Source organism: Nylanderia fulva, unplaced genomic scaffold (genome assembly GCF_048542155.1).
Source record: "Nylanderia fulva isolate GAGA-0341 unplaced genomic scaffold, ASM4854215v1 Scaffold21, whole genome shotgun sequence".
In the NCBI taxonomy this organism is placed as follows: domain Eukaryota; kingdom Metazoa; phylum Arthropoda; class Insecta; order Hymenoptera; family Formicidae; genus Nylanderia; species Nylanderia fulva.
In genome coordinates, this window is record NW_028190275.1 from 375,967 (window position 1) to 394,259 (window position 18,293).

At 42.5% G+C, this 18,293-nt stretch overlaps 1 protein-coding gene across 2 annotated transcripts in view; it reads right to left on the reverse strand.

Moving 5' to 3' along the window:
- The window catches only part of svp (COUP transcription factor 2), a 126,830-nt gene extending 109,244 nt beyond the window's left edge, over positions 1-17,586 (reverse strand). For both annotated transcript variants that reach the window (XM_085482671.1, XM_085482670.1), the window contains exon 1: positions 15,720-17,586. In XM_085482671.1, the coding sequence (XP_085338797.1) occupies positions 15,720-16,062 (343 nt within the window). In that variant the 5' untranslated portion in view covers positions 16,063-17,586. The remainder of the gene's footprint in view (positions 1-15,719) is intronic.
- Between the last annotated feature and the right edge of the window lie 707 nt (positions 17,587-18,293).

The following is an 18,293-nucleotide window of genomic DNA, read 5'->3' on the forward strand; positions in this document are numbered from 1 at the left end:
GGAAGGGGGGTACCCTTAGCTTTCCAACGGTAGGTCGCTCAATTGTTTCCATGCGCTTGGAGGGTTAGGACGGCTTATTCTGTGAACCTCTGCTTAGTGGTCGCGTCGAACTTGTGATGGAGAGAACGATAGAGCAACGCTATGCGATAAAGTTTTGCGTGAAGCTGGACAAGACGCCGCTGGAAACTTTTGAAATGCTCAAGAAAGTTTTCGGGGACGATTGCCTTTCCAAATCGCAGTCAAACAGATGGCACAAGATGTTTAGAGAAGGTCGGAAGGAGGTCGCCGACGAGGCCCGCGCAGGACGCCCGTCAACATCGCGAACGGACGACAATGTGACTCGTGTGCGCCAATTATTGAATTCAGACCGTCGAATTCAACAATCGTTTTCGGCAAGTTCAATAATTCCGACATTAAGCGAACATTCATTCGACGGTCTGAATTCAATAATTGGCGCACACGAGTCACATTGTCGTCCGTTCGCGATGTTGACGGGCGTCCTGCGCGGGCCTCGTCGGCGACCTCCTTCCGACCTTCTCTAAACATCTTGTGCCATCTGTTTGACTGCGATTTGGAAAGGCAATCGTCCCCGAAAACTTTCTTGAGCATTTCAAAAGTTTCCAGCGGCGTCTTGTCCAGCTTCACGCAAAACTTTATCGCATAGCGTTGCTCTATCGTTCTCTCCATCACAAGTTCGACGCGACCACTAAGCAGAGGTTCACAGAATAAGCCGTCCTAACCCTCCAAGCGCATGGAAACAATTGAGCGATCTACCGTTGGAAAGCTAAGGGTACCCCCCTTCCTCCCCAACCGGTCCCATCGCTCTGCGATGTATAGTCGCGTCACAAAAAAATGCGACGCATTACTTTCCGGACAAACCCTGTATGTTCGCGAAGAGGCGAGTAAAAAGGATCCAAGAATGTGCGCGAGAGTCGGAAAAGAGAATCTGAGAGTGGAATGTAGCGAAACACGTAGAGAGAGAGTGATGAGAGAATATTAACTCCCCTAGTTCCTTCTCATATTCTCTTAAAATAAACGACGATATTTATTTCAACTTATGCCTTGCAAGATATGTAATGTCTGAAGCACCTAAAAATCAAAATTTTAATTCAATATCAAAATTTCTAAAGCTTTAACTAAAAAACATCCTTCACAGCAAAAGAGAGAAAATACATTATTATATATTTCTTCTATAAAATGTAAATATAATAGAAAAATTTCAATAAAATATGTGTCGATTTTTAATTTTTGTTTTACCTTAAATATATTCTGTAACTTTTAATATTATGTACATACATATTATTTCACTTAAATTAACAAATGTCAGATGCGGAAGATTGTTCGCACGTTAAGTTTCGCGAGGGTTTAATAAAGCTGCAATTTCCGAAAAAGATCTCTATCTTCCTAATCACAGTCGTGCGAAGCGGGCATTAAGGTTGTGGCAACAAACCACAGGTGTTTCGCGCACGTCTTTCTTGCAACGAACGTTTCCGCTTGTCATTATTCGGTGTCGCTTAGTAATCTCGAAAAACGTCGCGCGAGTCAACGTTTCGGAAAATCATCATTGACGGTTCCCTTCCTCGGAGCGATTTAATTAAGGATCCATCGTTCGCGGGAGATGAGTCATATCGAAAATTCGCGACTTTTTCTGGAAAATTGCACGGCGAGATAACGTAGAGTCATCCGCGATGAGATACATATATGAGTCGGACCGTGATACGCGATATGCCGAAGAGAATTGACTGATCGTGACTCACGATTGCATTGTCGCGATGCCATGACTTGACAAAGTACTTTGGCACTTGTAGACTTTGAACACTGTGGATGTGACGAGTTTTCATTTGCCGATATGACGAAAACAGCAGGAATATTAATTTTCTTATAAATCCGTTGCTTGCTTAAATCAAACGTCTAGCATGATACGTTAAAAAGCATAATAGTCTATAAGAGTATGCATGCAATAAAATATATTTTTAGATATTTAAGATATTATAGCTCAAGGAGTTTTACTCTCTATATAAAGTTAAGACAGTTTCACTATAAAAATTACTATATAAATAACAATTTTAGAAAAAAGAATTGCAATTAAATTTGCACAAAAAGACAAGATATAATTACATATAGCAATTATAAATATGTACATTTACGAACATATATCATCTTGATGTATGTATCTATTGTTTTCATTAAAAACCCGCAATATGCTCTGTTTTACCTCACATACGAGTTTCTAACGGATTATGTAACTTTAAGTATTAATAAACATGTTACTACAACAAAAAATAATGCGGAAATGATTCGTTATTATTTCATACCGAGTATTACCGCAAAATAATTAGTTATTTTTACATTTTCTTCATAATTGCTCTTCAATTAAAGGTATTCGATTAAAAATACAGGAATTTTTTTTAATGACGCGTATCATATAATTAAAAAAACTTGCTGCGTCTGATCGAGCTTTACGCAAACGGTAATAATAATGAACGGAATCGTCGTTGTCGATCGATAAAGACTCCGTGCTCCACTTCATCTCTCGATCGGCTTTTTTTTTTGCGCGAGATAAGGCGCTAATCGCGCCGATACAAAAGCGCAGCTCCGGATCGATCGCGAACGATCCTCGTTGGCGATGCTCGCGACGAGATGTGAGTCACGACGTTCGGTACGAGCGACTTTGTGGCGAATAATGACAGTAATTATAATAATAAGACCGACAGGAGAAGATATGCAAGAGGTGGTATTAAGGCCAAGAGATAACGATTGCGGACCACGCTCTTCTACATTATAACTGCTGCATCACGAGCTTCCCTTCATTACGATCTCGTTTCGCATGCTACGTTCTTAATTATTTGTCCTTGGGAAATAAAAGGTGATAGAGCGAATTAGCGAGCGTTAGCACTAGAGTTAAAAAAAATACATTAATTGCGTGACGTTTAAGAACTTCTCTAAAACCTAATTAAGTGGAGTAAATCATAGCAATGTACAATAAAAGAAAATATATTTATATAAAATGAGCTGCATCTCTTCGAAAGAAAAAACATGATACTAATTATAATTTATAATTATAATACACTTCTCAAAATAATTAAGGGATTGAACAAAAATTGTCCAAAAAATCGGCAAATTTTAAATAGTTGTAACTTTGTTTCGGACAATAATAATTTAAATTTAAAAAAAAAAATTTTAAAGTTTAAAATTTCTACTTTCAAAAGATCATAACCTTTTTCATTTTCTTCAATTCTGATATTTTGAAAAAAACTATGACCTTATTTGAAAAGTAGAGATTTCAAGCTTTAAAATTCTTTTTTAAAATTTAAATTATCATTTCTCGAAACAAAGTTACAGCTATTTAAAATTCACTAATTTTTTGTTTGATCCATTAATTATTTTGAGGAGTGTATAATGATAAATTAAATCAAATATATTTATTGAATGTCTTATTTAGCTAAAAGTATGTTTTTTTTTTTTTTTTTCAAAAATATACAATTCTAATTCAAGTGTTAATGCATAAAAGATAAATTTACGAGGAAATTATTATTTATAATCGCCGAAAAAAAGAAAAGGAAAAGGAACGCTGAATTATTCAACGATATTTCCGAATTAATAATTCATTAGCATGCATCGTTCGCGTTTAATTTCGAATTCCTCCGAGAATTCTGTGCGACATTTTTAGCAGCGAGAGCGAACGATCGATGGAAGTTACTATGTAGGAAAAGAGCTGGCGCGCGCGATTCGGTCAGTAACATTTCGACTCGGTCGCGTAAAATTAACGACATTGTTATAATTAATTAGCCCCGGCCGGCGGCGGTGTGCAAGCGCGCGGGGTTCGTTAGCGGGATAATTGGTCACAGAGGATGCGTCCAGGTAAGTCGCGCCTTGGTAATTCTATGCCCGTACATATACACGTATGCGCACGCGGTGCCGTGTCCGACGTCCTGGCGATGTAGAAGACCTTGCGCTAAGAGCGTGCGGTGCATGCTCTTAGAAACAGACCGGAGCCTATCCGACACACAGCACACTGCATCGCCGGGAAAAACCAAATTTGCCGTTCTTTTTTTTCTTCATAAACTTATTTTTCAAAAACAATTTCTCGAAACTTATTTTTCAAAAACAATTTCTCGAAACATCTTTCATGTAAAATAAAGAAATATTATATACAAATAACACGGATAAAATTGTAAAATAATTGTATTATAATAATTTTATATGTACACTCTTCGAATCTTTATTTTTTTCTTCATAAACTTATTTTTCAAAAACAATTTCTCGAATCATCTTTCATGTATATAATTTTCATGTATATAATAATTGTATTATAATAATTTTCTATGTACACTCTTCGAATCTTTATTTATAAGTGTACTTTTACTCATTTTATGAGTGAAAATAAAAATGATAAAATTAAAAGAATAAATTTTGTTTGCTCCTTCTCTCTCTAAAGAGGGACAGCAATGAGATGATGAGAAGTAAGAGGTTTCGTTCAAAAGCCGCACGAAATTTTATTCGCGCGTTCTCCATCGCCGCTTTTACCTATGCCCTACATCCTTGAGAGCGTAATGATTGAAAATACATGTCGAGATGTTCCTCTCGAGGAAGATGAAACGACGTTGTTCGACGATATCGAGCAGCGCGCGTAGTTACCGATTAGAAAGTCCGACTTTCGTGATACGTTGTCGGTGTAAAATGGTGTTTAGCGGGCGTCTTAGCGAGATCAAACGGCACGTCGCATCGTGATTCAGGTTCGCCTTGTGTTCCAGAACGTTACCTCGATCGCGAAGCGAGTATCATACCGGTCCGTTTCACCATACGTAACGCCCCATAGCCGAGATGATAATCGTATACTATGTGTGCGACGTGTTCTTATTTACACCTGCATAATTGTAAAATATCTAGGTACAACCGTCTAGATGTCAAACTAATCTGAATATATTTCGGTATAATTTTCTATATGTTTTGATAATTGCTAAAAATTAATAAATAGTCTCAGTAAATGTATAATTAAAAATTTCGGAAAAATGAGGGATTAAATCTTTAATTCAATTTTTTTATTTTCTACAATACTAATACGATAAAAATCATCACAATAATGATCACGTTAATCGTTTAGTTCCGTCAAAGATTTGCCGCGGAAACGCGACGCACGCTCCCCAGATGGAAACTAGATTAATAAAGATTAGCAAAGTCGGAATAATACAGTATGATCTCGTTAGAACGATTAGCCCGCGGGGCCTTTCGAGACTTTCTGGCTTCTTCCTTCCGCGCGTCATTCCAGACGTAAGTCCGTAAGTAAGCGTAAGACTCGCTTAAGGCGCAAGGGAGCGAGAGACCCCGAAGAAGAGTGGAAGCCCCTTGCGGTTGTATCTCAGACCAACCGGAATCAAATTTCCACCTCGAAGAGAACAGCGAAACTTTATGGCGTATTTACAAATGCCAAATTCAATGGCAGAAAGGAGAGAGGATTAAGATACTTTTTTTTCATACTATTCATTATGTATACACGTATTGTATGCAAAAATACGATGTCACATTTTTCACATTTCATGAATCGTAAAAAAATATTCGAATCGACCATTTAAAAAATTATAAATATATTTTTGGAAAATTCTGGTTTTTGAGAAATTAAAGAGCGTGCAGGAGTTACTTTTCTTTCGTTAGATGGAAAACGACTTTCACTTTCATAAAAATAAAATTCGGCAATCACAAAAAGTTTCATTAAATGAAATTGGACGGAAATTGCAAGAGCGAATATTTTAATTTGTAAAATACACAACGTACTATCTATGCGTAACAGACAGCGAAATAATAAAATGACTCAAATTTTTTCTCGATGCACTTTGAAACTGCATTCATTCGACTACTCGTGACATCGAGTCAGATTCGCGGCAAATTTCCATGAGACAATTACTCTTAATCGTTCCTGGAAACTCGTCCTCGTTCATTTTCATTCCACGTTTGTTACATTCGTTATTGTCCGTAGAATTATGCCGAAACAGCTCGACTCTGTAATTCGCTAGTAAACAGGGGTGAACGAAAAGAATTCATTCGAACGTGAGTAAAGTAAAGAAGAAAAAAGGGTCGAAATGTGCATAATACGCCTCCTGCGATCGCTGTGCTCTCGGAGGTGTAACGTCGTATAGAGTGGACTTCACGATAAATAATATCCCCGTCTTAAACATCAGTTTACCCACGCCGCGTATAATTACTATAATCAGAAGCACATGGACATTCTTAAGTAATATTCGCGACGGTTATACACACGTGAAATTTGCTCGTCGCGTATTGCTCGACCTATTGTCCGAAATACGAATGGTCCCACACATAAATTATTGCTACCTATATATTTTTTAATTATGCAAATGTAATAAATTTTAATCTCAAAATGTAGAGTCGAGAAAAATAATATTATTCTTACTTTTTAATTACACATGTTAAATTATATATTTTATTTTCTAATTTAATTAAAAAACATAAATATACATCGCACATGTTGCATTGAAGATTATAGCATTAATTATTATAGAATAAAATATTTACAATTCCTTCCCTCTTCTTCGTTTGACAAAAAATGAGTTAGACAATAATTAATTTAATCAGAAGTCAAAAATATAAATATAAAAAACAATGAGATGTCAATTGTTCGTTCAAACTGCGTTAAACTCCGGGATTACATCACGATTTGCGTTCACATTGACATTGCTCCTTTTCTTCGCGCACAAATGACAATAAATATAATCGGCCGTATCCTCTGGGAACGAATGACATCGAAGATTCCCTGGTTCTTGCGAGGTACAAGAACGAATGCACACAAGGTCGAAAAATACTCAATCACATCTACCACCGAAATATCGCGAAAATGCAGGAACACGCAGGTGTGTCGATGTTCCCGAAAATAAGGGGGTGGTTCGTGGCTTGGAGATAATGACAGGGTGCAGCGTGTGAAACAATGCTTCGTGTTGCCGCCAAGTGGATTGGATTTGGGCGCATCTTGAATGCATCCGCTCATTCAAAAGATTTTATGCGATTTGTCTCTATCAATATTTATGATGGAATTTAATTCTATGAGAGGCAGACGGATTAATGTGGAATGTTAAATATACCTTTAATGCAGTCTGATATTATAGTATATAATATATATATAAAATAATTGTTCATGTATATTATACTTGTTAAACAAATACCATTGTATCGATCTATATAATTTTATAGATACATAAAAAAAGATATAAACTTATATAATTAAATAAAACATATAAATGATGTGAAAATAAAATTATATAAAACATGAAAAAATAAATAGTCGACATCCCTGTCCACGAATCGTCATTAATTAGATCCAACGTGCGTATCTAGTATGCTCGATCGATCGAGCAAATTCCAAAGATCTCGGGGCCGATCTAACGTCGAAGCAATCTCTTCCAAGGTCGTCCATCCTCGAAAGAAATAGCACACGGATGGACCATCTGGTTCTCCGCGGTCAAGTACCCCTCATCATTCTTTAAATACGCGATCATCCTAATTTCAAGGTCAATAGGATATCCGAGGGATGAACTCATGTTCGCGGAAACGCAGGGTCGAATACCCGAACGACTATTGCGCAATAACCAAAGACAGGGAATCTTGTACGAGTCGTGCTACTTGGAATGGGAGGTTCCCGGGTTCCTGTAATCGGCAGATTAATGTTCACCTCTCTCTCTCTCTCTCTTCGCTCGTCTGGAACGCCTAATCTCAAGCGATAGCCGAGGATCTGTCCGAAGGGGCCATCGCGTATCGTTCGGATTGTTCGGGATCGCCGATGAACGGACGGTTTGATTTACAGCAGGTATATATATATATATAGTCGGAGTTGTCTTGGCGAGCGTCTGGCACTTTACGAGGAACGCTTTTCCGGAACTGGAAGAGGACCCTCCGAAATCGGACGCACGCGTACCGAACAAGTCGAACTGGTCGCGAAAGCGAGTTAACGCCTCCGGTCGCGTCCGGGGCGTTTGTTTCGGGGCCGGCAAGATAATACCCGACGGGGCATTTAACGCGGCCGAAGGGTCCGGCATTCACCGACGACGGTCAGTTGACCGAGGACCAGTTTTTCCGACCGCGAGGACAACGCCCGGAGTCTTTCCCAGGGTCTCCGCCCGGTATGCATATATATATATATTCGTTTGCGCGACCCTTCGAAGGAAGCCTCCTTAGAACACGTCGAGGAAAGAGATATCCATTCACTTCGGAGTGAGAGAAAGAGGGAATCGATGATCGTCGATCGAGGACGGGAAAAGGAAGGATGCAAAAAGGAAGATTGGCCGACACTGCATATAAAGGGGTATCCGGTTTTGGAATCGGGCCGTTGCGTCCCGAACGGTCCTCGCGGGATCATTAATCAAAATATTTACACGCAGGGACGTGCGAGTCTCGTCCCGACACTCCGTTCGTCTTATCGATTATCCGATGTCACGTCTTATATGCATTTTCGGTATTCAAAGGGTTCCATACGGGTGCCCGTTAGTCCTTGTAGGAAAGGAAGAAAGAGAGGCTCGTCGTTGTCGGACGGCGATCTCGACGTCGTGATCATCTAGTAATTTATATACCTCACCGCCGTGTAAACGTGCGTGCGTTTTTTTTCGTGAGACCCGACGTCGTGGTGGGCCTTTTATCCCCCAACCTTCTAGATGTCTCTTCGTCATTTTCGATTCCTCGACGAACGTACCGTGACGGCGAGGGCTCTTCTTCGCGGCCTTGCTCTCGGGACCTCGTAAAAGTCGTAATTTATCGCCGGTATGGCGTAATGACCCGCTTTAATTATAGCTCGTTCCCGTCATCCACGAAAGCGGCCGCGAGAGCCTTCCCGAGTGTCAACGATCGATATCTCGCACTCTCCCCGATTTCTCGAAATAGTAAATCAAAACGTAAGGTAATTGAAACAGCTTATCCCTAAACGGTAGGCTCGAATAAAGTATAAATTTAATGTATCTATATATAAAATGATTATCTCAAATATCTTTCCGTATTCAAAACCTATATATATGATTCGGGAATCTAAAAAACACGATTTGATTAACATTTCGAAGATAAATATTGCGAGAAAAAATATTCAGTAGCAAAGTTCCATTCGCCAGTGCGTTCCTCTTATCTACGGTGCATATAATTTTCCGCTGCACAACAGCATTGCTTTTAACCACTCCAATAAGTCTTTCAACGATTCGCTCTGGGGGCATCGTCATCGCACCTGTTACCCGTGGAATCTTGGATGCCTATACTGTTCCATTGTTGAATGTATAACCGGTGTAAAGCATACCGATCGACGCATATACGGAGCTTACGCAATCATCATGATGCTGCGGAAAATGCATTTAACGAGTAGAGTCGTCGATTATTCGCGATCGCATCTTCATCGACGCGGTACCAATAATCGTCATCGACGATCGGAAAGAAATCGGCCGAAACGGGCCGCCGATGCAACGATACATAACACGCGCGCATTCCGCATTGAACGTTCATTGTCATAATCGAGCAGATTGTCGGCGATCGCTTTATTACGTCGACGGATTGATTTTAATGTCAAGCGATGTCAAACGGCTGCGAGTTATCGTCAATTTGCACGGTCGATCGAGACGACTCTCTCGAGGCATAGATAACGATTCTAATTTATATTTGTTAAATTTATATATTTAAATGCTAAAATCTTTAATTCGCAACTCCAAGTGCGTAACCAACGCGATTCTTCGCAGATGGATCTCTCGAGATCGTCGGTCACCTCCGAGACGTTTCTTTATCCCTGACGCGATCATCATCCGTCGGTGCAATCTAACTCCTATTTCACGGTGAAGAAAGAAGGGGAAAAAGAACGACAAGAGGATACATATATACAGCTTTAAAGCGCGCGCGCGCGCGATGTTACCTCCTACACGAGGGAGAGAATTCGCGGTGTTCCGGGCAATTAAGATTACCCGCCGTACAGAAATTATCGCCGGATTAACCGTGTTATTACGGCACCGCTAATGCTACGGATAGGCGCGAGCAGTCCGCCTCGCTTCGCCCCGACAATGGTAAATATCGTTACCGCGGTTGTAATTGGTACACCGGGGAGAGAGAGAGAGAGAAAGAGAGTGACTCGCCGTTGTAACTCGAGCGCTCAATTAAGGACTCCGACTCTTAACCCGGGTCGGTTCCTCCTCGTTTCCACCGTGACGACTCCTCTGCATCGACCGTATCGCGTGTAATCCGTCGCGGTATCAACTACACACTACGTTTCCCGTATTTCCCGTAAGCACTTGTTGTTATCGCCCCGCCATCATCCGGAGTCTTTTAAATAATCACGACTCGGCCTCCTGCTTAAGCGAAGGGCGAGCGAGAGATATCATCCTTTTTTAATTTTATTTCATTATATTTTATATAATATCACTGCCTCACTGAGTGACCTTTAATCCGAGGGAAAAGATAACGCTCGTCTTGAAATATGTTTCCTCGATTCACACTTTGTGCCTATATATTAATGATTTATGATGTAACGGAGAATAAAAATTAATTATAACGCAGTTTAAAAGAAAATAATTGTTTAAGATAAATATCGCGCAGAAGGACGGAGAAGTCCTTTGGAAGGACGCGTTGCTGGAGTTCACGAGGAGGTCGACGGATGCACGAAGACGATCGTCTCGCTCGAGGAATTCCGACAGAGCGCGTCGGGTGCATTGCAGGGCGAGTAATTAGAGAAGCTCGGGTTCATTAGGATATCTGGTCGTATCTTGGCGACAGTTTCCGCCACGCGACCGACGGCAGTAACACTCTCGGGGACAATTCAACGCGGATACGAGAGAGTCAGGCAAGTGCGTTTATTTCGCAGCGTTATAAAATAATGTGGGATGAATACTGAAAAATCAGCGCGAGATGTTGAAGAATTCATCTTTCTCGCTAAATCATTATTTCATTAAGAGTTTAACAAGGCTCTGTAATATAAATTTAAAGTGTCAAACAGGCAATAAGAGCCAAATCGCGGATGACAGTGCGTTATCCCAGCGAAACTAAATTTTTTTCGTTAGAATTAAAAACCTGTGCACAAGACACCAAATTTTACTTGGTCACGGCCAAGATTTAAAATTGGAATAATCTCTACAAGAGATTTAATTCCATACGTCAATACAAATTTGGTGCCTTGTGCACAGGTTTTTAATTCTAACGAAAAAAATTTAGTTTCGTTGGGATAACGCACTGTCATCCGCGATTTGGCTCTTATTGCCTGTTTGACACTTTAAATTTATATTTACATTATTTCATTACTCAGTTTTCGTCAGATATACTATATGCTTTAATTATAATAAAAAAAGAAAATAAATAATTTCTCTGATAATTACCAGAGAAAAATCAATTTTTATATCAACGCCGAATTTGTTTTGCCATTAGAAATATATATCCAATTTATTTTATAAGCGCAGATTAATAGCCGGCACTAGGACTCGTTTATCGAACGAAGTCGGCCGGTTCTTCCGACAGACCTAGCCGTCAATTAACTCGCGCAGCGAGAAGCGAGAACAAACCCTTCGGGAGATGGATCCCTGCATTTCCGCGTACATCGAGCGCGATGGTGGTCGACCGACATCTGGCCGACGTGGCCGGGGCAATTCGTGAAATTCGTCGTGCACAGATTACGCGCGGTTTAACCGCGCGCGAGCCGCCGGAAACGGTTTACACATTGTACACGGAAGCAATTATCGCAGTCGCATGCTGCTACAGCAACGCCGAGCAACGCTTTAATTGCCCGACAGAATCGCCCATATCTCTCTCTCTCTCTCGCTGCAACGGTTAGTTTAGGATTTTTCTAAATACCGAATAGCTCTATAAATTATGAAGCTATTGCCCGATAATGCGAGATGCCATGTAGTAATTAATATATAGTTATAGCGTGAGGGAAAAAGGAGAGAAAATGTGGTTTCGTACGGTTTTTGCCTCTAAACACGTGTGTATGTATTCTACTTTGCCTCCTTAAATCACGATATGTGTTCGTATCTGCATTAAATCACACGTGTCGTAAATGTAATATTACGAGGATATTTATGAGAATATGAAGGGTATTAATTCTATAATATGCACATAAAAGAATATATTATACATTTATCTTGTTCATATGAGTCAATTGTATATAATAATACGTAGCGATATTTTAAATCTTCCTTAAATATAAGAAAGAAGCAGAATTAGATCTTTAACGGGCAACGATCAAAAATGTCAATCATAATAAAGCAAAATAAATTTAATAAATATAGAACTATATGTACGAAATAAATTCATCGTGGCGTTTTACTTTATTACAAAATAACTAGTTTAAGAATTTATGGAAATGATTACAATTGATTTCACAGTTTCTGCTGCGCATATATCATTATTCTCTCTGCATCTGCTTATTATAAAGATTATACAGATTATATAGATTACGAAATGGCAAAGATTGCTCTCGTTTGCATGCTATTTTGTTCTAACGCTCCTAGGCACTTTACGGACAATTTCAGGATTGCGTGTACGTGCATATGTGTGTGCGATCCCGGTATAAAGCGCACTTTTTTTTTTTCATCTATTCGAATCGATCAGGACTCAACGTCGAGCAAATCCATTTATCCATCTGTCTGTCCGTCTCGTCTTCCACGATTTCCGCGTCGTGTCCGCGCGTGTTACGTGCCAGATCCCACGCACGGTCTCGTCTCCGTCGAGGGCAATACACCGACGATAGTAAACCTAACGAGCTCTCAATAGCTTGATCCCCGCTGTCGGTTACCGCAAATAAGCTCAATCCTGCGGTAACGTCTAGCGAACGATGAATGCTAAACGCAGAAATGCGGAACCACTCCGCAGCGAGAGAGGGATAATGTGCGGTGAATGGAAGAATGCTATGAGCTCGCATGAGGTATATACTTGCTATACTTGTCGGCGACGGGCGGTAAGGTACCCTTCGGAGGTCACGAAAGCAGAACGTACCGTTTTAACGCCCGGGAAAAATTATTTCGACCGCGAGAGAGCGAGAAATCTTGTTTTAATAGAAAGCAGATGCATGAGTTGTAAGAATGACGAAATTCATTGATATAAAAATTAAAAATGTGATTTTTTTTAGATTATTTTAATATAATAAAGTAAATATAAAAAAAAATATATATATATATATAATAAAAACATGTGCGTGCGTATACTTATAATCGCTCCAAGATTTTCAAGTTACAGAAGAGGAAAAAATCCATAGATCATTAATATAATTTATCGCGATAATAATCTAATTTTTTTTTTCACAGCATAGGATCGTGAAAAAGATTAATATTTCATGTTATATTTACAATCATTACGAAAAGTTGAATTATTTAAAAGTATGACGTGGCGCAATTTCCTTTTTAATGCATGTAATTATTTTATCGCTCGAGTTCCCCCATTAATATTTTCAAGCAATTTCTAATTAAAATTTTCGCGCATCCCATTGTGATTTCAATCGCGAGTCGAAAGCGTGCGAGAAGGTCAAAAAGGAGGAGGAGACCGCAGATAGCCGCGTGTCATTAATCAAGGCCCTCGAAGTGCACTAAATCACCCGCGAGATATAAATTACCGCTGGCAATCTGGTATCAATAAGGCGTAATTCGGGATAATAGGGCGTGCGAAGGAGGGTCGGAGTGAGAGGGAGAAGGCAGAGGGAGGATATATAACTCCTGATTTCCGAGGGTGCTGTAGATTTCGATTAACCCGAGTCCGTCCGCCTGTCCGAGCCGAGTCGCGACATTTCTCTTCGTTACCGTCTTCTCGTCTCGAACATCTTCGATCTTTTCGCCTTCGTATAAATGATTTAACGGACGGATACGCAGGAATCACAGCTGGTCGCCATCGCGGATACAAAAGGGACAGATACGTGAGAAAGCGCCGAAATCACGAAAGCCAGAATTCATCAACTGATAACAAACATCTGTCAAACCTATCTCGATCAAAAATGCTTGAGTTTCTCTTAACAGACTGTTTCCATATTTACCCTGCATATGTCTTCAATAAAATAAAATTAATTTATTTATTTATTTATATATATATATATATATATATATATATAAATGAACACAACGGTATTACGCATATATATATAAATTTATTTTATTTTATATAATTTTATTATATATATATCGCGTAATACCGTTGTGTTCATTTTTCAATCACGATTGCACGTGCAATTTGGTTGGTAGCAAGGGTCAGAAAACTTATCTCGATTATCGTGTAAAGAGAGAAAATGGCGAGTTGTGCAATATTCAAATCAACGTTCTGATCGTCCGGAGCTGTTCTCCTGCGTATATCGACAGATCGCGAGATTCGTCGGCGCGATACGACACGCGGCGCGGCCGGCTAATTAGTTATCCACGATACATCTGGCCGATGGATAATTAGCCCCGCTACGGTTTGTACGCGCGATAACTCGCAGGCTCGCTCTCGACGAGACCCGCTAGGATTTGTTTCCGCCCGTGAAAACAATTTGTTTCTCATTCCATCGGGACCCCGAAACCCCGTCATCATCGGCGCCAGAATGGGATAAACCCTTCCCTTTCGGCGTCCGTCCTCGTTCATCCCGCTTCATTTCCTCGGCCCTATTACATCGTTATTAGGCTCGTAACAGACGTGTAAGCGTTCCGGGGAACACCCCACTGGGTTATTAATGGTGACTCTTTGTTTTTTCGTACTCTCCACGCCCGATGGCCACGATGTACTCTCCATCTCCTCTCTTTTCTTTTTCTCTTTCCCTATCTTCGTTCTTCTATCGTCGGTTACGGGCGCATCTCCCTTTTTCTCTCTCTCTCTCTCTCTCTCTCTCTCTCTCTATTTCCGCTCTTCCTCTCACGCATGTCTTGAATAAATTAATGCAAGCGTGCATTAAGGTAGGTGTCGGGCTTTCTGATGCGGATGAGCTCTGCCTCGCGCAGTGACAAATTGGTGGCACAGGTAAAGGGATACCCACCCTTAGCGCGCCCTATACGATATATACCCACGGTAAAGAGAACAGTCGCTGAAAGGGCGTGCACGCGTTCTTCCACGTGGAAGAAGGAAGAAAAAACGTCGACTGAGAACGTCTCGACGGTAGAGATTTCGATGGATCCTCCGGCAGTGCAGCTGTTTTAGCGCGCGTGCTATCGTTCGTGTCGCTCGTCTTGGAGTCTCTCCGACGAGATGTCAAATCGCGGATGTATTTAAAACGCGAATTTATCGGTTTTAATTGTCACCTATTCATGGCGGTTTTTTATACTAATATTTTAGATTAGTTTTTGTGCCCATTTTAATGTAGAAATATATAGGATATGAATAATCTGTGCTCTTTGAACACGAGTTAATTCGAATTATCGATAAAAGTCGGGATTTTTTTAAGCAAGAATTTGTGCAATCGCGAAATATAGAGAAGATTATTAATCACGGAAGAAAATCGGAAACCTTTTACATGAACGGACTGAAATATTATCAGTTTCATTCCAAAATATATGAAGTATTATCGAGTGTGATGATAGATTGACTTTTGTCCTCCGACACACACCATACATCTTTCTCCTAAACACATACGAGTATGAAACTAAATTCGTTCGCGTATCGTCTCGCGTCACGAAGCGTGAAATGTCACCGCAACTCGCTCAATTTATCCTCATTATACTCATCGACTACATCCACCGATTATAATTATCACACGCAGAGTAATTCGCCCCCCAAAATTTTCCGCACTTTCCGAAGAGAAGGACACTCACCTTCGCAGGTAAATTGTCCGTAATGCTTGCCGCTGCTCTTGTCCCCGCAGACGACGCACTCGATATTCGGCGACTTGTCCGTTTGCGAGCTGCCGGACTGCGAGCTGTTGGCCTGGCTGCCAGGGGTTGTGCTGGGTGGCAGAGGGTCTCTCGAGGTCAGGACCGAGCCGGCCGGCACCAAGCAGGTGATATCCTCCGGCGTCGCCGAGGGCGTGAGATGCGCGGGCGGCATCGGCGGCGGACCTACCTGAAGTGGTCCGCCGCCGCCGCCGCCGCCGGCTGCGCCCAGGGCGGCCCCGGGGTCCCGCGAGGCCCAGGAGGGCGGCGGCGCGACCAACGCCATCGAGGCGGTGGTGCCGCGCGCCGGGAACCCCAGCTCCAACGTGGTGGTGAACTCGGGGTGGTGGTGTCCGGCTGGCACCCGGCCAGGGAACAACGTCGCCGTCGCGGCCGGGTAAACCACCCCGGCAGTCGCCAGGGCGTCCGCGCCTACCGTCCCGCCTCGAACCACCCTGACGGTTTCCCGCGACCGACGACGACCGGCTGTGTCCGGGTCTTCTCCGACCAGAATCGTCCGGTTGAGTTCCTTAAGGTGGATTTAGCTAGGCTTCGTAGGATGCGAAATTCTTGCGCGGTCTGTGTCCTCGATAATTGATTTCGGATTGATTATTTCGGATGTCGTCGTTTGGTGTAAGTTACGTCTCTTCATTCGCTTGTTCCTGTCCTGGACATGTCTGCAGGTGGACACGCATAATCGCGAAATAAATCCTACGGGAGATGTCCGACAGTTATCATATTTCCAGATGAACTCGGTTAGATCGACGTAACATTATTCAATTATCAGACACGTAGATATACTTGAAGATATCGAACTTCTTCGACTATGATTCTTCCAAGTAGTATTCTCGATCGCTCCTGTTTTTAAATCTTCAAGTAGGTAGGTGAATACTACAGAGATCGAAGGTACGTCCAAGTTTTCGATTTCCTTGAAGATGCTTTAAGCCAAGATTTCGCAGTTGCGATCAGCCTCCTTATCGCTCAACGCGGCATCAACCAAGATATCATCTCGCGAGAACTTTCGGTGAACGCGCGTAAACGGCGATTGCGAACGATACAACAACATTGAAACAGTAACAATTTCGGTCACACTCGGTCATGCACTCGCAGGCACTTCACTCTTTTTCACGCGCACGTCGCGATTTCCCGAGGCGAAAGGTCTCGCGTCAAAGACACCAACATCCACACCAACACGCCGCTCGGTCTATCCCAGCTCGTCAACTCTCGGAGCATCAAGTTGACGACACACGATCCACCGGGGGAGGGTTTGAAGAGGGAGAAGACAAAGTAGGTTCGGACTATGAACCCAGAAGAGTTCGAAGGAGGAAGAGTTCGTCTTTCGAAGCACCGCTTGAATGTTTCCCGTATCAGAAGATACGTCAAACCTCACTCCGATCCGCGTGTGTGCGTACGTGTAATCGATATAACGTGTACGTCCTCAGAAGAGTGACACTTGGCGTTTGCGCGCGGGTCTCGCGTGTACGTCCGCTCGCTCGCGTGCGCGTGTACTTCTCGCGGATGCGTGTTGCGCGATGATGACGGTGTGCGTGATGGTGTTGTCCCTCCGTCGCGCGCTCGCAGCGCCGGGCAGCAGCAGCAACAACGGCGGCGGCGGCGGCGACAGCGGCGGCGGTGGCAGCAGCAACGGCAGCAACAACGTCAGGCAGCAGGAGCAGCAGCGGCCCGTGCTGTAGTAGTAGTAGTAGGAGGAGGAGGAGAAGGAGAAGAAGAAGAAGAAGAGAGGTGATACTCGACTACCGCCTCGATACGACTATTCTTGGGGCCGACCAGAGACCGACTGCCGACTAAGGCGACCCCTGACACCGACCTGGCTCTCCCACCATCGCAAACCCGCGAGGGTTTCTCGCGGGTTCCGCAGGTTTCCATGGCTACCGAAGGTGGGGTCGAGTCCCGGGCGCGCCCTGGCCGATCTCTCATTGGCTACGGGTCTGCCCTACCCTGTGTAGTTGAACACCACGCGTTTGCCCGACCGAGTAGTTCCGTACCCACTTTGACTCCTCGATCTAGTCGCCGTTTTCTCCCTTCTTCTCTCGCTCGCGATGAGTCTCCCTCCTTTCCTTTGAGGTCGTCTCGCTCGCCGCACCGTCGCCTCGCATCGCTCTCCATCTATCTATCCGTCTGCCGTCAGTCTATTCGTCCTCTACTCTCCCTCTTTCGTCCTTCTTTCCTCACCCCGTTTCACTCTGTTTCTCTCTCTCTCCTTTTTTCTTCTTGTATGCGAACTCGACGAACAAGCGGTCCGCAGTTCTCCTTATCGCATTCCCTCGTCCTCTCCTTCACCCTCGTATCCCACCACTCTCTTCCTCGTGATCTCCTCTCGTGGACCGAGCTCTCCAGATTCTTCAACCTGCTGATCATATTACTACGCTTTTTATCAAACCGACCGCGACTGCTACCACGAATCTACATCGTTGTTTCTAAGCACCTGTCGACCAACTTCTGTCTTCTCTCGGGAAGAGGTCATATTCACTAGATTCAACCTTGGACTCGTTTTAA